Source organism: Danio rerio, chromosome 21, assembly GCF_049306965.1.
Source record: "Danio rerio strain Tuebingen ecotype United States chromosome 21, GRCz12tu, whole genome shotgun sequence".
NCBI lineage: Eukaryota > Metazoa > Chordata > Actinopteri > Cypriniformes > Danionidae > Danio > Danio rerio.
Window position 1 is genome coordinate 41,188,599 of NC_133196.1, and position 23,902 is coordinate 41,212,500.

Here is a 23,902-nt window from a genome sequence, read left to right on the forward strand (position 1 = left end):
TTTAAACAATTAAATGAATGCTTAAGTCTATTCAACGGATTATATTTTAAATAAATTACATTATCGGTGCTGTAAAAGGAACCTTATTAAATTGAAAATAGTTACATTAACCTTTCTCCCAAAGTTAATTAAAAATTTTTATAAAAAAAAAAAACACTTGCTGTTGCTGTGCATATATCATTGTGCATATGGAATTTTTAACCATAAATTAGACAAATTTGTGATTTAGATTTGTCTCCTTCTCTCAACAGAACGAATGGAAACGGCCAACAAGCAGCTCGCTGCAAAAGAGTGTGAGGGCACAGAGGACAATCGTAAAACCATCTCACAGCTTCTGGTTCAGGGTGAGTGGACCTACAGGTACAAGAAACCCGGAAGTTCCTTAAAGGCAATATAATGAGCTTAAATTAAATGTAGGTTTGTTTTGAATTACCATTGATTTGTGAACACAGATGGTAGTTGCAATAAATTGGGAGGGAAAGTGCAAAATGTTCATTTTGCTCTTTTAACAGTTAAAGAAAATCAACGAGAAAAGGAGAAGCTGGAAATCGAGTTGAATTCACTTCGTTCCACAACAGAGGACCAGCGCAGGCACATCGAGATCCGTGACCAGGCCTTAAACAACGCGCAAGCCAAAGTGGTCAAACTGGAGGAAGAGGTAAAATGTTTTACAATTTGTCAATTTACTTTTTTGAATTTTGAATTGGAACAACTTTAGTGTTCACTTTATTGGGTAACACTTTACAATAAGGTTCATTCGTTAATGCATTTACTAAAATTAACTAATCATGAACAACACATGTACAGCATTTATTAATCATAATTGAACATTTACTAATGCATTATTAACATCCAAGTCCATGCTTGTTAACTTTAGTTAATGCACCATGAGTTAACATGAACTAACAATGAACTACTAAATTTTCATTAAGTAACGTTAACTAACATGACCAAATACAGTAGTAAATGTTTTGTTCATTGTTTGTATATGTTATTAAATGCATAATTAACATAAACTAATGAACCTTATTGTAAAGTGTGACCTTTTATTGTGCATGTAAATTAAACTCATTAAAAAAAATCAAATATAGGCGACCATAATTGTGTGTATGCATACGTGTGCCACTTTAGGAGTGTCTACTGCTGATAAATTTGTAGGTGGATATTAGGCCTGTACAATATGAGAGTAAATATCGTATTGGTTAAATAAAAATTCCATCGTTTCATATAATGCTCTATCGTTTAATTCGTGGCGTAGAACAATGCATTCTTTACGATAATACAGTTTCATTATTTGAATGCACCAATCGAGATGCGAGCAGAAATCTGAATAACAAGCATCGAAAAGGTAAACGATCTTTAAAGTACAATATTTTCATTTTTAAATTAGCATTTTATACTGTGCCTGCATTACTTTTTGAAAAGTTTTTCATGTTTCATTAATATTTATTTGATAGTTTTACATTCTGAATCAAACATTTGTTCTAAAGTGAGAAGAATAATCACATGAATGAGTACATATTTAAGGATATACTTTAAAATCACAAAAAGTCCTTTTCATGCGGTCACTATTAACTGATTGAATGTATCGTGATGTATATTGTGGAGGGGTGTTAAAATGAATTGTTTATTCGATTCACTGCAATGCAGACGTGGACAATTCGGTATCGGTTCAATAATAGATCATCACCGGTTCTTACACACTGACGTCATTTATCTCATATCCACTATGTTGTGGTAGAATACTATTCGAATGATGCGATGGTGGGTAATTAAAAACTACTTAAAAAGCAGATAACATTGCACAATTCACAGCATGTGGTTTTCATTGACTGAAGACACAGGAGACACAATTTAACTGCTAAGTAAGTCTCTCTCTGTCTCTCTCCCTTTCGAGAACCTTTGAACTGCTGGCATGTTTGTTAGGTAACTTTTCCTCTTCTGTATTACTATTAAAGGGATACTTGTGGGTCCTGACACGGGTGTGTCTGCAGAGCGAGATTTATGCACGGCATCTATCAAGGATCAGCTGTGATAGCTGTGCAATGTGCGATTTATTATGTGCATATAGACTGTTACCGCACATTTTTAAGTGTCCACATCACTCAGATGTAAACAGCGCTGGCAGTTCTAGAGCCCATCGCAGCCCTTTCTGTTGAGCCTATGAACACAATAGCCGATTTATGACACTTAATAGGTGATTCCCTTTATTTAAAGATGTTGCTTATTATATCTTAAGTAAAAGAAAAGTGTTCAGTGTTTCAGCACATAAGAGCAGCACGTAATAAAATATAGCCTATATTTCGTTGCGCTCAGCAGCTATGTGCTAATAAAGCTCTTTATGTATTTAAAATTTCCTTTTTTAATTTACCACGTCATATAAAAAACATACACACTTGTTTGAGGACACAGAACACATTTTGAACTTGCAGTTTTCCCCGATGCGTCTGTAAAGTGCTGCGCAGCTGGAAGACAGAAAAAAAGGTTGCTTAGTTTCTGCTTTCACTCACCCCAATAATGCCCCGTTTGCATGATTTAATTAATATCATCATATCCAAATACTATATAAATAATATTTAAAACATTCTCCGGTGTTTATTGTTTTTAGAAAATATCTAAAATCTTTTTTTTCAGAGAGGCTTTTAAAAAATGAAAGTTTAATATGGTTTTAAAACAGTTTGATATAGTACCTAATTGTTAAAGCTAGCTTTTGTTGGTTTTATAATGGTTTATTTATTTAATGTGATTTCATTATATCTGATATTTGTAATTCTTTAAATTATTTCAATATAGCTTTGGCTATTTTATCTAGATATGACACTATTGTTTTGAGCCTACAAAAGTGGACACGAAATTTGTAAAGTTTAATGTCTTTCTGTTGTATTCATATAGTGTATTATCTCCAAAATAAATAAAAACAATAAAAAAGAAAAGAAAAAGCCGCTCGCGGCATCAACAGAGCTATGAATGGAGCGATCTTTTCCTCGGTCTCACACACACATACAGGCATCTAAACTTGCACAAACACACCTTTTAAACTTGACAAAAACTCTCTAAAACCTTTACTGTCTGCTGTGTCTTTAATATGGTGTAAAGATTATTATGCGTTATTGAAACATCAAGGAGGACGCAGCAAAGAAAAGTCACTTATAAATTAAAACTACTTTATTATCTTATCCAACAGCCTTACATTTAAAAGAGAAACATAAGGGCGATCATACACAAAAAGACCCCAGCCTATAATTTATTCCAGATGTTTCTTTCCCTTATTTATTTATTTGTTTGGCGCATGTACTCATGTGCGATCGGAAAACTGTGGTCGCCTCTCCTTTCACTCCGCCCAGAAGCCCCGGCTGGCCCTCTTTGGCCCAAGGTATTCGGCATGACGAAAAAGGCCGGCCGCTGGCCCCAAGAAAGCCCCGATTTGGCCCGATTAGGCCCGGAAGTGACAGTGGAAACGTGACTGGCCTTGGCTTGCCCTGGCTCGCTCGCTTTAGGCGCAATAGTGGAAACGCGGCTATTGACCAATCATAGGGATGTAAGAACACACTTGACAACGCTCAAAAAGCAAGCGCAATAATATTTACATTAGTTTATTTGCTATAAATTCTCATGTTGTCGTCTGTGATTGTATTTGACTTTAGTTTGAAACATTCAAAAATAGTGAGCAGGCCAAATAAAGGTACAGTTCATATATCTTACTGCTTGTATTAAAGGAAAAACTTGTTTAACAAATAATATACTGTATACATATTAATTTATGTACTAATTTTAATTTTAGAATTCTTGTGTTGTGAATAAAGAGATATAATTGGGTATGGAAAGCATCGTCAATGCACTATGATGCATCAAGATATTGAATTGAACCAAATTAATGGCATGATGATCGCAAACGAACTGAGCCATGAAACCAGTGTAGGTTCACACACACACCAGTAATAGACCACTATCAGGATATAAGACTTTTATATGAGATTTTTGTCATATCGCCCTTGTGCACTATATAATAAAACAAGCGTTTGATTTACATTTCATTCAGTCACAACCCACTTAACCCACTTGAGTTCTTTCCATCCTCTCCTCATTGCTGCAGTTAAGATCTTCAAGCTTCAATGAACCGTTGGCCTTAACGTTCTCTGAAACCACACGGTCTTTGCTGAAGCCAAAAAAAAAGCTTTAATAGAGAAAATGAGAGAAAAACCTTCAAACCAAAGTATTGTTGATCTGTGCACTCAAGTGTTTGTAACAGTTGGAGTCTGTGGTTCAGCTCTTTTGGCGTGTTCCCAGATGGCCTTTTGGCTATCGTTGAACGGGGTGTGCACCCTTGCGTCCCAAAATGCACAGAGCAGTTCCACTTTTGTTCTGCATGGTCACAAACACTCGCTTGTTCCCCTAACAAAGCCTCTTGAGTTGCCTGCCATGAAAGGACTTGAAGATGGCTGAATTCTTGCCCTCTCCACCCCCCCCACCCCCCCCCCCCCCCCCCCCTCCATTACAAACGGGAGCCAAATACTTCTGCGCTCTCTCTCTCACTCACTTTTCTGTTATGTTGTCTCCCGAACTAAATTGGGGCATTCATTTTGGCTGCAATTACAACCACTGGTGGAATTGAGTGATGTCGAAGAGAGAGAAGGGAGGCATTCATTATAAGGATGACGGGGGGGGAGTTTCTGGTTGCGGTTTCAGCTGCAGCATCTGACCTGCATTCTCTGTGTCTGTACAGCTAAAGAAAAAGCAGGTATATGTGGAAAAGGTGGAGCGGATGCAGCAGGCTCTAGCACAGCTTCAGGCCGCCTGTGAGAAGAGAGAACAGCTTGAGCATCGGCTACGCACTCGACTGGAGAGAGAGCTGGAATCACTGCGAATGCAACAGGTGAGAAATGTACAGGCTCGCAGCACTTACATACTGAAGTCCAAAATGTTTGTATGCTTTTTTTTCATATTCCTATGCGAAACATTTGTCACATAAACTAATGTTGCACACTGAGTCCAATGAGTATTAATTAAAACATCACGAAATTTATTTCAGCAGTGATACTTTGTTCTCATCAGGAAAAAGGAATAAGCTACATATTGTGTTCATCCAATACTGCATGGAGAAGAAAGAGAATTCAGCTCCTTATCAAGGAGCAATTATTTTTTTAATGTGCAAAAATTATGAACCAAAATTTCAGATTCAGTGTGCAATAGCTTTTATACTAATTTATAAAAGTTATTTACTGCTGTCAGAAATTTACCACATTTTGGTCCAGAACTATCATAGCAGCCTTGTTTCTAGCAAAAAAAAAAAATAAATACCTTTTTTGGATTTTCGTCACAGCTGTGCTAACGTACAGTTGAAGTCCAAATTATTCGCTATTCCTTTGAATTTTTTTTTCTTGTTCAAATATTTTCCATATGATGTTTAACAGAGCAAATAATTTTTCGCGGTATTTCCTATAACATTTTATCTTCTGGAGAAAGTCTTATTTTTTTTTATTTAATCTAGATTAAAAGCAGTTCCTAATTTTTTAAAAACCATTTTAAGGTCAATATTATTAGCCCCCTTTAAGAAATATATTTTTTATTGTTTGCAGAACAAACCATCATTATGCAATAACTAGCCTATATAACCTAGTTACACATTTAAATGTCATTTTAAGCTGAATACTAGTCTCTTGAAAAATATCTAGTAAAATACTATGTACTGTCATCATGGCGATTATAAAATAAACCAGTTATTAGAAATTAGTTATTAGAATTGTGTTAAAATATAAAAAAATAAATATACAGGGGGCTGATAATTCTGGAGGGCTAATCATTCTGACTTCAACTGTACACTGCTAATTGTACAATAATGCATTTATACAACAATTCAATGCAATCGTTTGTAAATAAAATCGCCCATGGAGTGTCTTATCCTCTGTGTAAAGAACTACTTGCATAGTTTCAAATCTTAAATCAAACAGGTGAGCAAAATGCAAGCGCTGTTCTACAATCAATCAGCTGTGAGAGTTTCTCCAACTCTCAAAGCATTTAAAAAAACACTGAGCATAAAATGCAGACTCAACACGTGGCTAGATAGCTAGTAATTTTAAAAATGTGGTGCTTCCATTGACATTGATTCTTGAGCACACACACACACAAAAAAAAACTTTGGTCATGTAAGTATACTTTTGACAGTTAAATAAATAACTGTTACCCATTATAATTCATCACAGGGTGTCTGTGAGGTCTTAAAAAGTATTAAAAGTTGATAAATCAATTATGAAAATATTAAGGCCCTTAAAAGTTATTTAAAAAGTCTTAATTGCATTTTCTTATGTCTTAAATTTAGTTCAAGCACTGTCCAAAGTGTTTGACTCCAGAAATAAAATATATTATATTATGTTATATTATATTATATTATATTATATTATATTATATTATATTATATTATATTATATTATATTATATTATATTATATTATATTATATTATGTTATATTATGTTATATTATATTATATTATATTATTTTATATTATATTATATTGTATTATTATATTATATTATATTATATTGTTATATTATGTTATATTATATTATATTATATTATATTATATTATATTATATTATTTTATATTATATTATATTGTATTATTATATTATATTATATTATGTTATATTATATTATATTATGTTATATTATATTATATTATATTATTTTATATTATATTATATTGTATTATTATATTATATTATGTTATATTATATTATGTTATATTATATTATATTATATTATTTTATATTATATTATATTGTATTATTATATTATATTATATTATATTATATTGTATTGTATTGTATTGTATTGTATTGTATTATATTATATTATATTGTATTGTATTGTATTATATTATTTTATTTTATATTGTATTGTATTATATTATTTTATATTATATTATATTGTAATATTATATTATATTATATTATATATTTAAATAAATTATTTTACTTCTAATATTAACAACGGCATGCTTGATCCACGTGATTGGTTCGGGCCGGGGCACGTCCGGCTAAGCTTCTCTGTCTGGGTAATGTCATGTAATTTGCGACAAATGCTGAAAGGATATGTGATGCTCTCCACATGTAGCGAAACCATAGAGCAAAACAGACGACAAAATGGGAAAATGTAAGTTTGCGTACTCCTGGTGGTAGAAAGACGAGCTTAAACAGTGGCCGAAGCCTGTCGCTGAAAAAACAACCGCATAATTTATTCTTTCAAGCTTCAAGTTCTATTGCATGGTTGTGCTCCATTGGTTAATTTAACTACAACTGTTTATTAAGCTATAGATTTGATACTGATTAGAACTTGAAGTGGCGATGAGGTGTTAAAATATTCTGAGAAGGTCCTTAAAAAGTCTTAAAAAGGTATTGAAATTACCTTTAGGATTCCTGCATATACCCTGCATCAAAACGATGAGAGTTAACTCGTTAGCCTCTATAAACACATCAGATTCCAGAAGAAATAACTGGGGTAAGGATGCTCTCTCCAGGGTTTGTGTGTTAAATCCCTTTACGTAAATTGAAATTTTCAAGTCTAAACAAATACATTCTTGCCTAAAAAAGCTCTTACATTTAACAAATACATTGTGGCACAACAAGAGTGCTATGTATGTTTAACATGCATATGTATATATGTATGTATTCTTTCTGAATCTTTCCCCTGACCCAATTGTGAAAACCCAGTATTCAACTGCATTAAATGTAATGCATCCAGTTTTCTGCACACACACACACACACACACACACACAAACATCCAGAGCGGGATGAGTCTCAGCTGCAGGCAGCTGGAGCTCATGCTGTCCCTGCAGAGATGATCAGATTCTCTACATACCCGCTTCCTTTGTGTCCAGTTTTTAATGACCTCTAATCTGGAGGAAAGGTCATGGCACCTATGTTTTACGTGTGTGTGTGTGTGTGTGTGTGTTCAGAGAAGAGACGGAGCAGACAGCTGTATTCTTCATTAGGTGCCCTGGCTTTTCTTCAACCTAGACAAGTGAAACAACCTTCAGATCAGATCTGAATACAGGAGTTAAAGTGGCATTATGTAGCATTCAGAAACCTTGTTATTAGAGACCCCAGTGTTTTTGACTCTGACAAATTGCTGCAATTTGTCAATGTTAAACATCTAATATGAATATGCAAATGGAGAATGGAATTATGTCATCACAACACAATGCATTTTAGGATTTTGAGACACGGGATATACGTTCACTGCATCATGTATATACTGTTTTGCAATCAATTGTTAGTGCTCACACTATAAAAGGAAGCAGAAAATAATAAACTGATTTTACTTTAGCTTATATATAAGCTTGTTAATCTATTTTATCTGCTTGGCTCTATAGATCTACTTTAGTGCTGGAAAATCATTGTGGAATTAATATTTTCAGCTTCCCAGACACACACACACATTTTTTTTCTAAATATATTTATACTATATATATATATATATATATATATATATATATATATATATATATATATATATATATATATATATATATATATATATATATATATATATATATATATATAATTTATACTTTAATCCATTTTATTCTAAGTGCTTGTAAAATGTTTGTCCCAAAAGTATTTGAAGAAAACGGTCAGCTTTTTTTTCTGTGGTGATTTGCATTGTGCGCTCTTGAGCTTGTCCGAAAACATCAACACAACGCGACTCACCCTGACGTAGATTCCCATTCTCTATTGGCCTCTTTACAGCTGTTCAATTCATGTGTTTCTTCTGTTCACATAGCTATCTGATACGTTTGGCCACATAAATACATCTCTAATATACGGATATGATTCTGCTCTTCTGATTTCTCTCTCAATCCCAGAGACAAGGTGGCTCTCAGAGCACGGTTGGCCCGGAGTTCAGCACAGCGGCTCTGATGGAGCACCTAAGAGAAAAAGAGGAGAGGATTTTGGCCCTAGAGGCCGACATGACCAAATGGGAGCAGAAATATCTGGAGGAGAGCGTCATGAGGCAGTTCGCACTGGATGCCGCTGCTTCTGTGGCCACACAGAGGTGGACACATACACTGCTCTACACTGAACATGCACTGTACAATTAGTTAGTAATTAGTTCTCAAAGTTAAAAATGACCATTGAAAAAAATGTTTGACATAAAACAATGCAAGTTTGCGAAGCATCAGTGTTAAACATCAACTGTAAAGTGCGCTACAGTGCCAATGTGGCAGTTTTTTTATTTAAAGCGACTCTCTATGATATGAAATTAAACTAAAACCCTATTTTTTAAGCCCTTTCACTTCACACTCCAAAGGTAAGGGGTAGGGGTAAAAACATTGAATTGGGCCTAAAAATTGTGATTACTATTGGATAAAAACTAAAACTCTCTGCACCAGTAAATCTAACTTTAAATTAAAGTTTTTTTTTTTTTTTTTAAATCAAGCTATACAGTGCTCAGCATTTATAAGTACACTCATCACAAATCTATCTTTTAAATTCATATTTTTAATAGGAAGCTAAACAATATTATATTTGTGCAAATACATTAGTCAGTACTTGAGCCAAATCTGGAGCTTATCTAATGAAACAACTCACGACAATGGTCCAAAAACTAGTAAAGCCAAATTTATGTTATAGAAAAATATTAAATACAAATTTAAAAAACAGGAAAAATCAAGAAAAGCAAAAAAAATTGTCAATTTCAGTTGAAATTTTGTAGGTTGTAATTTTTTTTTGTAATTTGCTTGAATTTACTTGTATTATCTTTTAGTTTGTAAATATGTTTGGTGACTAAAATATGATTTTAATAAATATATCTGTTAATAATAAATAAATCTAATAAATCTTTTTCGTTTAAATGCCCAAAAAATACAAAAATGCCTATATTCACTGAGAAATGGATAAAAATACTTATTTTGAAAATGGGGTGTACTCAATTGTGCAGGGCACTGTATAAAATGTTTTTATGTTTTTGAAATAAGTCTTTTATACTTACCAAGGCTGAATTTATTTGATCTAAAATACAGACTATATTATTATTACTTACTAGTACATTTTACAAATAAAAATAAAAGAAAAACAAATGATTTAGCATCCTTACTCCAGTCTATAGTCTTAATCAGAAATCTGTAATTATTATAGGTGCTCAGATGTAAGTTGTGGTTCTTATTATAACCGATATTGAAATGAGTTTTTGTTGCTTATTTTATTTTTGTGTCAACAACAAAACATTTTTTCAGGTTTTTAACTAAAAATGAAAAATAATAGAATCATTTTAAAAACTTTTATAACATTTTAAATGTATAAAGTATACTTATAGTTCACTCAAAAATAGGGATGTAATGATTCATAGTGAGCCAGTTGAAAATCGATTAAAATATGTGACTATTAAAATCGGTAGAAATGTTGAAGGAATCGTAATACATGTTTTACACCGAGGAGGTCGATGTGTCTACAGGCGCAAGCTTGCTTTACCTGCACATTAGCGACGAGCATATGGTTATGGATATGGTTATGGTTGCCGGATCTAAATTTAGATTATTTATTAAAATTCCCATTTTATATATTTTATTAATGTCTACCCCCAACCCTAAACCCAACCATCTCAGTAATGTGAAAACATTGGTTATACAAAGTATTATTTCTGCTATCTAATAAATTACCCAATAAAGTGTATTTTTTAATGCCTACCCCCAGCCCCAAACCTAAACCCAACCATCACAATACTGTAAAAATGTTAATTATTGTTTTACAGTGTCATGAAAAATGCTACTATAATTGATGTACATATCGCACTTCCGGCCGGCCGCACATCCGATCTAGACTTTACCCAGACTAAATGGCAGTGGTTAAGTGCTCTAGACAAAACACAAACTGTGTGCATATTTGCATCTCTGCGTGCTCTGACGAGTGCTAATGTTACAGAGAGCACAAACATTGCAATTTAGTTATTGCAGGAAAAACTTTATTTTGTTAAAAAAAAAAAAAAAAGGCATTTGAGAAAATATGAAAGGGCTCTTAAATTTGTCTCAAATAATTTTGTTAAAAATCGTGTACTGTACTGTGAATCATATTGCATTGTGAGTCAGGTGAATCGTTACATCCCTACCAAAAAATAAAAATCTACTCCCTCTTTACTTACACTTAAGAAGTTTCAAACCTGTTTGAGTTTCTTTTTTTTCTGCCGAAGATACACAAAAGAAGATATTTTGAAAATGCTGGAAACCAGTAATCCTTGGCATTCATGCTAGGAAAACAGTACTACGGAAATCTATGGTTGCTGCTTTATAACAGTATCATCATTTCGGTTAAACAAAAGAAAGACCGATTAGAACTGGTTTGGAACAAGTGAAGTGTGAGTAATAATGAATGAACTGTTATTTTCCACCAACTATCCCTTCAACCATCATTTTAAACAGTTTCTGCTGAAATATGAAGCAGCACAACTGTTCATCAGCATCACTACTAATAATAAAAAATATTTACTGAGCACCAAATCATCATATTAGAACAATTTCTGAAGGATTGTGTGACACTGAGAAATAGCGTAATGATGCTGAAAAGTCACAAGGAAAAAATTACTTTTTTATTCATTCATTCATTTCAAGCATTGGCTTAGTCCCTTTATTATTCCGGGGTTGCCACAGCGGAATGAACCGCCAACTTATCCAGCAGATGCCCTTCCAGCTGCAACCCTTCTCTGGGAAACATTCACACACACATTCGCACACACTACGGACAATTTAGTCTACCCAATTCACCTGTACCGAATATCTTTGGACTGTGGGGGAAACCGGAGCACCCGGAGGAAACCGGGTGAGAACATGCAAACTCCACACAGAAATGGCAATTGTGCCGAGGCTCGAACCAGCGACCCGGCGACCTTTTTGATGTGAGGCGACAGCATTACCTACTGCGCCACTGCCTCGCCAAAATTACTTTTTAAATTATAAGTTATTTAAATTTCACCATATTATGCACTGTAATACATATTTGCTCAGAGACTTTGTACACAACGAATAAAAAAAGCAAACAAGTAAAACCGTACTAAAAAACTCCAGTTCATGATTGATTTCTGCATGTTTAACAGAGACACGTCGTCTGCCATCATTAGTCACTCACCCAGCAGCAGCTACGACACTTCAGTGGAGGCTCGAATCCAGAAGGAGGAGGAGGAGATCCTGATGGCCAACCGCCGCTGCCTGGACATGGAGAGCCGGATCAAGAACCTGCATGCTCAGATCATTGAGAAGGACGCCATGATCAAGGTCCTCCATCAGCGCTCGCGGAAAGAACCCGCCAGCAAGCTGGACACTCCGGCCATGAGGCCCTCCAAATCCCTAATGTCCATCGCCACGGGCACTGGCGGCTCCAGTGGCTCCGGCCTGCTGTCTCACTCTCTGGGGCTCAGCGGCAGCAGCCCGATCACGGAGGAGCGCAGGGAAGACCGCAGCTGGAAGGGCAGTTTGGGTATGTGATGTACTGTTCAAATGACTTCCCTTTTATTATGTTGGGGGCTGTTTTTTCCCCCCAATGACTTCCATTGTAACCACATTTTTTTTTGCATTCTTGATTGTTTGCAAAAAAGTTTTTGACTTTTATAAGCAATTCTATGGAGTAAAGCAACAAATTATGGATTATATTACCATTTTTACTATGTTCTTAGAGCTGACTTGCAGATTTTTTTTCTTCCTCAATCTGATTTGCTCCTCTTCATGTTTCAGGTGTTCTGCTGGGTCCAGAGTTCCGTGGAGACTCTCTGAGAACAGAGTCCATTTCCTCTTCTCCATCTCCAGTCCTGCCCTCCACTCCGATGCCCCTAGCCACACACTCAAAGACGGGCAGCAGAGACAGCTGTACGCAGACAGAGAAGAGCCAGGAGAACAGCAAACCCAGCACACCTGCCCTGCAGAACGTCCCAGGACCCAGCCGAATCAGCAGCCCCAGCCCCGTCTACATTCCAGACCGCATCGCCGGTACATATCTCTCTCTCTCACACACGCACACACACATTACACACTATCAATCTGATGTTTGTCATCCAAGTTCTTCTTCACTTTAAGTTTATCTTTGCATTGCAACCTATGACAAGAACCAGCTGCAGAGAAAGTGTTTAAAATATATAGTTAAATAATATTTGTAATAATTAGTTTAGTCTTTTTTTTTTTTTTAAATATGTTGTTTAATTTACGCAACACAAAATGCAATTAAGCATAAGATGCAACTCATGTATGCCTTACCTTGAACTTGAACACACTTGATGAGCATGTCATTGATTATTTTAGAAAGATGTGTTTTTAGAAAAGATATTCTGTAGTTTAGCATAATCTACTTTTATTTCTTTTAGTAAAAATGTAACAAGTGCAGTTTGGTTTAAAAAGTGACATATTTTAAAAAGTAGTACCTGCTTCATATATGTATATATATATTTTTAACAATTCAATACAGTGCACATATTGTGTATATACATGTTTTAGCTATATCCAAAAATATGTTTTTGACCCTTCTACTACCCCATAATCCAGCTTTAATATTCCACCTCAAAAGCAGTTTTGCACTAAATCCTGGATAAAATCATTTAAATATGTAATAAGGGTAGAACTTTTCCAAAGTTACCGGAAAATAGTGGTGAAAGTACTCTAAACTCCTGGGGCCTCATGTACGAAGACTTGCGTGGAAATCCTACTAAAACATTACGTACGCACAAAGCTGTAAATGTGCGCACGCAGAAAAAAATCTAGATGTATGAAACACTGTGTACGCCGAATCTCACACATATTCTGTTTGTACATTTGAATGAACGTGAAACTGAGCGCAACATGCACGAGCACAAAACCCCTCCCTGCCTCCTCCCCCGTATGAATATAGAGTGGGGAGAGTTTAGCTGATGTGGTTAACACAGTTGGGTCTGAACATCGCATGGATTATAAAATAAATAGTAAGATATATACGCGAAAAATTATGTAGTGTCTTTAACAGCCTAAGTGGCGTAGCTAGTTAAACCCATGGCAACATGTTTTGACACGTTCAACCATGAACTCGGTTTTAATCAAACGGCTATGAACTTTCTCTTTTTTTCCCCCGCTACATATCAGATTTTGCCTATATATTCTTTATCATGAGAAAGACAAGTAGGAATCATTAATAAGTCTGTGCATCAAATTTAATTTGCACATTTATTGAATGGAAATGTTTCTGATTCAAGTATGCCAGTTCATCCTCAGATGGCGCCTTTATAGCAATGTGTGTGCAGTAGATCAGTAGCTCCCATTACATTGGGAAAACCGGCGACCCGCTGCAAATTGCAGTTTAATGTTTGGATGGTCAACTGTATGGTACGGAAACCTTATATACTGGACATGCGGATGAACCCGTCTCATACAGCTGAGAAGGCACTTTGTAGAGTGCAATTTAACACAACTGCCTCTAGGAGTCGCCAATGGAAATAAAACAGACACGCACAAAAAATGTGCGTACGCCAGCCATAAAGCTGGCGCGGAGCTGCGCACATTCCCACGTTCAGTTCATCGTTAGTAAATCCAAACGTGAGCGATTCTGAGCGTCAAACCTGGCGTACGCAAAGTTTTTGTGCGTAAGCAGCGTTGATACATGAGGCCCCTGATTTGTTATTTCTTCATTATCATGAAACATTATAACAACTTATATTATTTTAAATACAAATTAAAAAACCTGATAAAATATGATTAAGATTTAAAAGCCATTGCTAGTTCATGTTGTAAAATATCCAGCAAAAACTGGAAAAAATTGGTACAAATGATTAAAATTTTTAAAAATGTCAAACGAAACATTAACCTTAAAATTTACCTTTTAAAAATCCCAATGAAAGCAAAGTCATTATAGTTAACAAAAACAAACGAAAAAAATTAAAGCTAGATTAAAAAATATTATTTTCGCTAACTGAAATACAAATAGAAACAAGTATTTTTATTTTTTTTAACTAACTGAAACTGTATTGTATACATACAAAACGAACTAAAATTATAGCCAAAACGTCCTTTGTTTTCTTCTTTGCAAATGTATTTAATACAAAAGCCTACTGTATGTCTTTTAGAAGTAAATCTATTTACTTTGCGCTGTCAGATTGTTTGACCCGTACGGCACTTCAGAGTCTGTAATCTTGATGCCATTGGCCAGATCAAGCCAGTTCTTTTCCAGTCAGTCCTCACTGTTGCTACCGTGACAAAAACAAGTGGACATGACAGCAGCATGTTGACAGCATTAAATACAAAGACTCAATATGATTAATTTAACACATGTGTGCCCAATAACGGGTTTTATTTCTGTATTAGTGATTGCAAACGAATCGTTCTTTCAAACCAGATCTTCTAAGTGAACCGGTTGAACTAATTTACCAAATTGAACAGAATCATTTGAAACAATTTGTTTCTCCAGTAAGCACTCTTGTCCTCAAGCTATTTTTTTTTTATCATGCCTGATACTCCCCTGACTCAAAGTAAACCAATATACAAGGTGGGCCATTTATATGGATACCTCTTAGGGCCTACTCACACTATGCCATCCGTACCGTGCCCAGGCCCGTTTCCCGGATCGTTTGAGAAGTGTGAGTGCACTGAATCGGGCTCAAGCATGGTTCACTTGGCTGGCCCTGGCCCGGTTGGAAGAGGTGTGCCTGAGCGTGGATCACTTGGGCTTTGGCGCGGTACGCTTCTGTGTGAGCGCGAAACGCGCCAAAGCCCGAAACCGAAAGCGAGACGTGACTTTTAAGGGGCTGTTTCATATGCATTTATTAATCATTCTTACTGTTCAGTGATCGCAAACTGCTGTAGTTTATTAAAGACGCAAACTCCTCACAGCATGACAGCTGCGCGCCTTCAGCAGACCTCCTCATTCCTGCAGCACGAGAGCTTTATGATTGTTTAGAAGCGCCAAAAGTGGTGGATCTGTCCGGTAAAATATCTGACTGCGAGTCACCGCATCCCTAAGGACTGTTTGGCGAAATATTTCACTGCATGTCACTGCATGACAAACGACTGAAAGGATATAACTAGAGAAATCTCCACTGTGCTACTGAGTGAGAGCGTATGGCAAGCCGTTTTAGCATTCAAACCTTGTTCTGACTATTCATAAATATATTTAGAGATATAATTATATTTTGACTAGTCATAATTATAATTCGACTACTCAGAATGACAATTAGAGATATCTGCAATTACAATTGTACTAGTACGAAATCAGATTGGAGATATCTGCAAATATATTATGACTACTCATATTCCTCCATTGACTTTCATTGAAAAATATTTGCAGATATCTCTGAGTTTTGACTCGTCAAAAATCCAATTATCTACAACTATATCTACAACTGTAATTCGACTATTAGTAAATTAATTAGAGAAATCTTCAAATATATTAGTAAATATCTCTAAATATGATGAATTAAAGACATCTCCAAATGTATTATGACTAGTAAAAACTCGGAGATATCTCTAATTACAATTGTGACTAGTCAACTCATTTAGAGATATCTGCAAATATTTTTCAATGGAAGTCAATGGAGGAATATGACTAGTCATAATATATTTGCAGATATCTCCAATCTGATTTCGTAATAGTACAATTGCAGTTGCAGATATCTCTAATTGTTATTCTAACTAGTCGAATTATAATTATGACTAGTCAAAATATAATTAGAGATCTCTAAATATATTTATGGAGTCAGAACAAAGATTTAAATGCTAAAAAGGCTTGCCATAGAGAGCACTTCTGAACAGTGCAGCAGCGATGACGTAAGCGTGCCGAGGCCCGATATGGTGTGAGCGCGGGCCGTCGGGGGAGACGGGAGGGGGGACAAGCGTGCTTTGGCCCGGTTCGAGGCAACTGTACCTAGTGTGAGTACGGCCTTAATAAAACTTAGTGAGATTTTCACAAGAAAAACAATGATGTGCTTGGTTTTAATGTAACTTTATTCTTTCACGATTTGTTTACAAGCCCCCTCACATATACTAAGTTGCCACAAACTGGCCGTTAATATCACCAACCATTCCCATTTTATTTAAGTGTATCCATATAAATGGCCCACCCTGTATACTGTTATTCAGATATTAGAACAGTACACTGAGATCAGATTTGAGAGGTGGTGAACCGATAATACTGCACATGCGCAATTCAGCAGATGTATGCTTGAGAAAGTGGATTTTTGGCGTGAGAATACTGCCAATAGCGTAAGTCTCACACTGAATGCGAGAGAGTTGGCAGTCCTGTGTGAGAAACTTTTCAGATCATGGTGGTTTTAGCTGACTGAAATTATGATTGCTTGCTACGTAATTTGCTATGTTGAGTCCTAACATTGTCACAAAAGATCTGGTTTGTGTTAAAGATCAGAACTTCTCATCACTGCTGTGTATTTAGCCTCAGATGCAGCCTTGCACACAAATTTTACTTAAAAGGCCATGAAACTCCCTCATTTCAGCAGGGTGTTTTCACACTTCTACTTTGAAAAAAGCCAGAAAAGTGGGCGTGCCCAGCTCTGTTTAGGGGGGAGTGTCGGAGGAGCACAAGAGGGATGGTGTGGTAGTGTCTAATTGACCACGCGCTTCAGAGTTTCAGAGTCAAAACACACACACACACACACAGGAGAAAGTGACTGTGTTTACATGGACATCTGTAATTGAATTATTTGCCAAATTATTAAATGGTGGACTTTAACTGCAGTTTGGCTCTTTCATTCAGGGAATTCATTCATGTCCCACGCGACAAACGAGATATTTGATTCGAGGAACTGCTCTAAGCGTGTGTTTTTCATGCAATGTTTGATACCGCACGGCGAATGAGAGAAAAAAAACCTCTGCATTTCTCTGTAACTTAGATGCACACGGCAGGCAGTGTCAGAAAGCCGCGTGTGTTATTCCGGTCACAAAATGCGGTGAAAATCCTACACGACGGTAATAGTTTGGTTGTGGTGCTAACATGTTTACACTCTGTGCAATAGTTGGTTCGATACGAACAAACTGAATACACAAAGAGCACTGGTCGCTCACTTACCAAACCTGTAGAGACAGGACAATCCACAGCAACTAGAGCCGCGTCTTTATTAAGAGAAGAGAAGCGAATCCGGATCTCCATTTGCAAAAGAGAAAAGGTCTTGGGTAAACAATGTTCCTTAGACAAGTTATTGTTGTCGCGCGTCGCATACACTAATCTACGCGTGATTCCAGCTGCGCTCTCAGAGAGAAAAATGAAAACAAAACTTCAGCAAATTAGGAAAGCAACACTGCATGCTTGTTCTGCCAACACAGAGACGCCGTCTACATTGTAACACTAATGAATATTTATGAAGTTGCACAATAGAGCGCGCTGATTGGTTTGAACCAAGTCTTACTCGTGCATTAATGCAGCACACTCAGAGACGTAATACGGTACTCCTAGGTACAGTCGCCCAGTCTACACGCTGGAATACACGCTATGATCTCATGCCCGTGACGCAGCTTCAAAAATTCGTTTCAAACCGGAAGTACGAATTTGCTCGAAATGATGCAAAAACTACCAATTTTCACTTTTTTTGTGAGATATATGTGTCCTAATAGTGTTTTTAGCAGTGTGGGACACATATACGACTGTCAACAGCTCAAAAAATGTGTTTTGGTGTTTCGTGACCCTTTAAGGCAGCTATCTTGTAAAACTTATTTTGTTTAAACTAAAACTAGAGCAATTTCAAAATATAGACACTAGTAAATCTGCCTCTAAAAACTAAAACTAATGAAAAATCCAAAACTATTATAACCTTGCAATGAAGTTGTGTTAGTTGGACATGGAGGTGTTCTTGAATTTGAACTTTTGTTGAGGAACACGAAGATGAAGGATACATTTCTAAGCTCTTTCAGTCATACTTTATTTTAAAGAGTCCTTGTTTTAGGCCCCGTTTACACTAGTCTGTTTTAGTTTTAAAGTGGCATTTTAGAATGATAACGATCGGCGTCCACACTAGTGTTTCACTCAGCGTTTTTGAACAGCTCTCCGTCTACACCACACCACTGAAAACGCACATCACGTGACCACACAAACACACACTCTGGCATGCGCTGCAGCATATCTACCCAGATGAGAGCTGTGCTCGTCGGACTGTTCATCAAGGATCTACCGCTGGATCTAATCTCACTATATTTGTTAAACGTGATATTTGATTCATCTTGTTTTCTATATCTCACAGCATATTCCCCGACTTTCGTCTTTTGAATCTATTACTTGTTCTTAGGTAACATGTTTTGGCTAATCCCAAACATAAATTAATAATTAATGTAACCACGTACATTCTGTATATTGAATGATTGCTTGCCTTTATTTCTTATAATGTATAAACTTATTGTACGTTATACTTTTATAATGGCCATAATTGGTTATTTAAACTGATATTCAGGAAAAGAGAGGGTGTGTTTTGCATTTTCAATGAGAATGAAAAGAGGGAGTAATGTTATAGGCTCCCTTTTAATATAAATATGCATACAGTGAAGACAACGCTCACTTCAACATTTCCTGCTGTCGGTTAAGTTGCTAATATCAAAATGAAAATAGGCAGTTCCTTATCTTGTTTTCATTGTATTGTTAAGAAAGTGGAACAACGTAGCCAGGGTGATGTAAATAAAGTTATATAGTACACTGCTCCCTTTAAAGATTTACCCGACATGTCCTCTAGAGTGTTTTCCATATCAAACTTGCGAAGTCTGAACTTAGAAGGAGAGGATACAGGACTGAACTGGGTGTAGACTACTTAGTATTGAGGAAAAAGCCCCAATCAGATAGGCGAATGTCTGTAGCCCCGCCTCCATTTTCAGATGTCTCCGTTTTCCCCCATCCACAATGAAGGCTGATTTATACTTCTGCGTCAAACGCCGGCGTATGCTACGGCGCTGATGCATAGCCCTTCACCGTGGCCGTCGGCGTCGCTGACGTGCACCTCTTAAAAAATGTAACTACACGTCGCAACGACGCGTAGCGCAAGCTCTGTGATTAGTCTGCTTGGTAGCGCTGACGAGTCTGGGCGGGACCGAGAGCCGCGTGAATGGTGCGAGCCTGATGGAGCGATTGTTTACAAGTGTGGAGTCCCGTGAAGGAGCTCCGAATGGAAAGTTTTGTTTTGTGTTTACCTCATAGTTAAAGTTGTTGCACGTCCGCCGGTTCCTACCTCAAAATGAGCGAGTTTGAGCCACTTGTACATCCCGGAAGTGTTCAGGAAAAGCAAAAAAGCAGCAAAGAAACTCGATACAGAGGATCAAAAACACCTCACTGCCAATTAGCATTTCGAAAGTGTTAATGCAGACCAACAGAGACAGCCCGCAGAAGTATAAATGCACAGCCACGCGCGTTGCATGCACCGTGAGTTACGCCAATCACTTAACGCAGAAGTATAAATCAGGCTTAAGACGGAGCAGCAGTGTTTTTGAATGAAATAAGCCTCTTCAGTATTTCCAAAACACTCTGTTTTCGTCGCTCAAACTCCGGCATAGTGTGGACGGACGGCGTAACTGTAGCAAGACATATGCGTTTTAGAATGAAAACAGCCTCTCCAGCGTTTTCAAAACGCTCCATTTTCCGTGCTTGAAAACTCCGGCGTAGTCTGGACGCATAGTGTAACCATAGAAAAAATGTTGCGTTTTAAAACTAAAACGTATTAGTGTAAACGGGGCCATAGTGTAAAAGCCTGTGCACACCGTAATGATTTTTCACTTGTGCATAACAACATGTAACACCTTATGACTAAACAAAGAGTGCCAATGTGAGCCACAAATAAAACAGCAAGTATAAAAGTGTCATTTAAACAAAATTCAAACATTTATTTGGTTTGGCACACCACATTAAAAACTGGTCAACCAATAAAATTGGAGTTTTTGTTCGTGTGCCTGAAACAGCAGAATTATAATAAACACAACTTGGTGGCACTAAAACATAAACCTCTGTGAGCTGACTGTGTCACTTTGAGTATTTGTTTTTCCATTAAAGGCTGATTTATACTTCTGCGTCAAATGCACGCGTATGCTACGTGGCCGTCGGCGTCGCTGACGTGCACCTCTCAAAAAATGTAACTACATGTCTCAACGACGCGTAGCGCAAGCTCTGTGATTGGTCGGCTTGGTAGCGCTTACGAGTCTGGGCGGGACTGAGAGCCGCGCGAATTGTTTACAAGTGTGGAGTCCCGTAAAGGAGCTCCAGATGGAAAGTTTTGTTTTGTGTTTACCTCATAGTTAAAGTTGTTGCACGTCTGCCGGTTCCTACCTCAAAATGAGAGAGTTTGAGCCACTTGTACATTCAGGAAGTGTTCAGGAAAAGCAAAACACCAGCGAAGAAAATCGACACAGAGGAACGTTTACTGCCATCTAGCGTTTCGGAAGTGTTAATGCAGACCAACAGAGACAGCGCACAGAAGTATAAATGCACAGCCACGCACGTTGCATGCGCTGTGGGTTACGCCGGTCACTTGACGCAGAAGTATAAACCAGGCTTAAGTGTCATCTAACAATGAGTTTGCACATTCACTTTGCTGATGATAAAATCATGAGTGAAAATCATCAGTGCGCATGAGCCCTAACTATTCAATCAACCATGGAGAAACATTTATTAATTGCATGTACCTACTGTATAATCTGGCTTAGAATGCAGATTAGTGGGATGTAACTATGCTGAATCTAATTGTAATAACTATAGTAAGTACACAATTTATGTATCAAGAGCACCATATAACATCTTTACCTTGGCTGCTATTGGTCATTGATGTTTATGTTCTTGTATGTGCGCAGACGTGCCAGTGTTTCACAGCAGTACATTAGAGAGGAGAGCACCAGTGCAGAGTCTTCCTCCAGCATCAGTGGCAGCACAGGACATGGACAGCGACATGGTGGAAATCCTCATCTGATCATCTTTTACTGTGCAGGTGAAGAACTCCACACACTCCTCTATCATACATTTCACATCAGGATGTTTCTGAACAAACACACCGACAGCCGACTACAACACACAACAATTCATTTTTTGTACAGTATTGTCTGGTGGACTTTTTTTTTCCCAGACCTTCGGACCAAATTATAATTGTAATTCTTTTTTTTTTTTTTACATTTATTGCACTACTTTTGTTTATTTGGGTATGCAATTTGTCTGTATTTACGAATAATACAAATGTGGCACTTGAGTATCTAACAAAATGGTGACTAGCCGAACAGTTGTTACGTGTAAATACTGTATCCGAATACTGTAAAACTGAATGTCATAGGGCTTTTTTTATAATAAATTGTTGGGTGCAGCACGTTTTGAAGAGCAATGGACCACCAGAAGTTCACATGTGTGTCCAGAAGCTCACGTTTCTGTATGTGAAAGTGTGAAAGTATGAGTGACCCAACTGGTTTTGGGTTGGTCTGAATGAGATTCTCTAGTTTTTCCAATCTGAACTGTAGATTCCTGTAAAGCTCTGACACATAGGACATTTCAGTTTGTTTTCCACAATTCCTCTTGTCCTTTGTAAAAGACAAAATGGCTTCTTCTCCCAGTCTTATAATTGCGTTTGACCAAAGGAATCCATTTAAAAGGACACATTATGTTTTAGAGCAGGGTCTAACCTAATTCAAGATTTCACACGCATAAATGAGAAGTTCTTTCCATGAAATCAGTGAACATCTATGAAACCCTCAGATTTCATGGCTTTCATAATCTCAAGTGCTTTATAGTTTTCAGAGTTTTTCCCAAACGGCCACTGGATGCAAGTTTGCGGGTGGTTTTCGGCTTGACGTCAATGTGACGTCTGTTGGAATCGTGTGTGTTCATCTGGAACGTGTCACATATAAAGTGTTTGCACATCTGATCAACGTTCCTGTAATGTTCCCAGACAGACGCCATATCAACATTCAGCTGATTTACCTCCTGAATTGATGTGTTTGTCAGGTGCTTCTGCACACAGAGCTCTCGTAGGGGCTGTTTGCTGGCCTTTAGTATTCGTCGTTTACGTACAGACGAACGTGCAAGTTTACGCATTTTAAAGCAGGTCATCATTTCAAAGAAAAGCATCAGATTGATTAAAATAGCGTTTACACAGCTGTTCACAACATTGAGGCCAGTAGGAATGTTTTTAAACAACATGCTCACAGGGTCTGCGTTTAGATCATCACAAATACAGTCAGTGACATCATGAAATATTTCAGAAAATTAATACAAATTTAAATGATTATTTTCTATGAATCAAAGCTGAATGTTCTGCATTATGTTAGTTTCCGCAGTTAATGTTACATATAAATGCATCAAACTACATATGATGCTAACAACTTATTTAAATAGTATTTTGGTCCCACTTTATATTAAGTGGCCCTAACTAATATATACTTACTTACATAGAAATTAATAGTTTGTTACAATGTACTTATTGTGTAAATACATGTATTTACTGTGTACTTATGCTTGATTAATACATGTATGTAATTACATCTGTAATTAACTTTTGTAATTACATTTGTTAATACACTGTTGACCATCCCTTACACCTTAACCCACCCTTAAACCTACCCATGCCACCAAACCTGTCTATAACCCAACCTCTATCCCAAAAGCACCACAAGTGTTCTCAAATACATTATAAACACAGTAAGTACATTGTATTTATTTTTTTGATGTAAGTACATAGTAGTTAAGGACACTTAATATAAAGTGGGACCAGTATTTTAAATAGTTTCGAGTAGGATTGCCAAAATTTTTGACTTTACCAATCGATAATAAAATTTAAAAAATGACCATTTCATGCATACCGTCTGCTGAGCATGATCTTAATCTCTTACAGCCTAGGATGTTTTTTACATGCATTTTTTTAATTTCTCTTTGCTATTTGAGCTTATAGGAACCTAATTAGAATAAAACCTAGGTATCATCTTTTAATATTAAGTACTTAAAGAGAAAAAT

The 23,902-nt window shown here is 36.6% G+C and overlaps 1 protein-coding gene across 2 annotated transcripts in view; it reads left to right on the top strand.

Annotated features, from left to right (window-relative positions):
- The window catches only part of amot (angiomotin), a 74,982-nt gene that overhangs the window by 49,269 nt on the left and 1,811 nt on the right, over positions 1-23,902 (top strand). For both annotated transcript variants that reach the window (XM_005173887.6, XM_686779.11), the window contains 7 exons: positions 252-344; positions 513-658; positions 4,724-4,873; positions 8,863-9,053; positions 12,084-12,463; positions 12,718-12,969; positions 21,763-23,902. The exon at positions 21,763-23,902 is cut by the window's right edge and continues 1,811 nt beyond it. In XM_005173887.6, the coding sequence (XP_005173944.1) occupies positions 252-344; positions 513-658; positions 4,724-4,873; positions 8,863-9,053; positions 12,084-12,463; positions 12,718-12,969; positions 21,763-21,878 (1,328 nt within the window). In that variant the 3' untranslated portion in view covers positions 21,879-23,902. The remainder of the gene's footprint in view (positions 1-251; positions 345-512; positions 659-4,723; positions 4,874-8,862; positions 9,054-12,083; positions 12,464-12,717; positions 12,970-21,762) is intronic.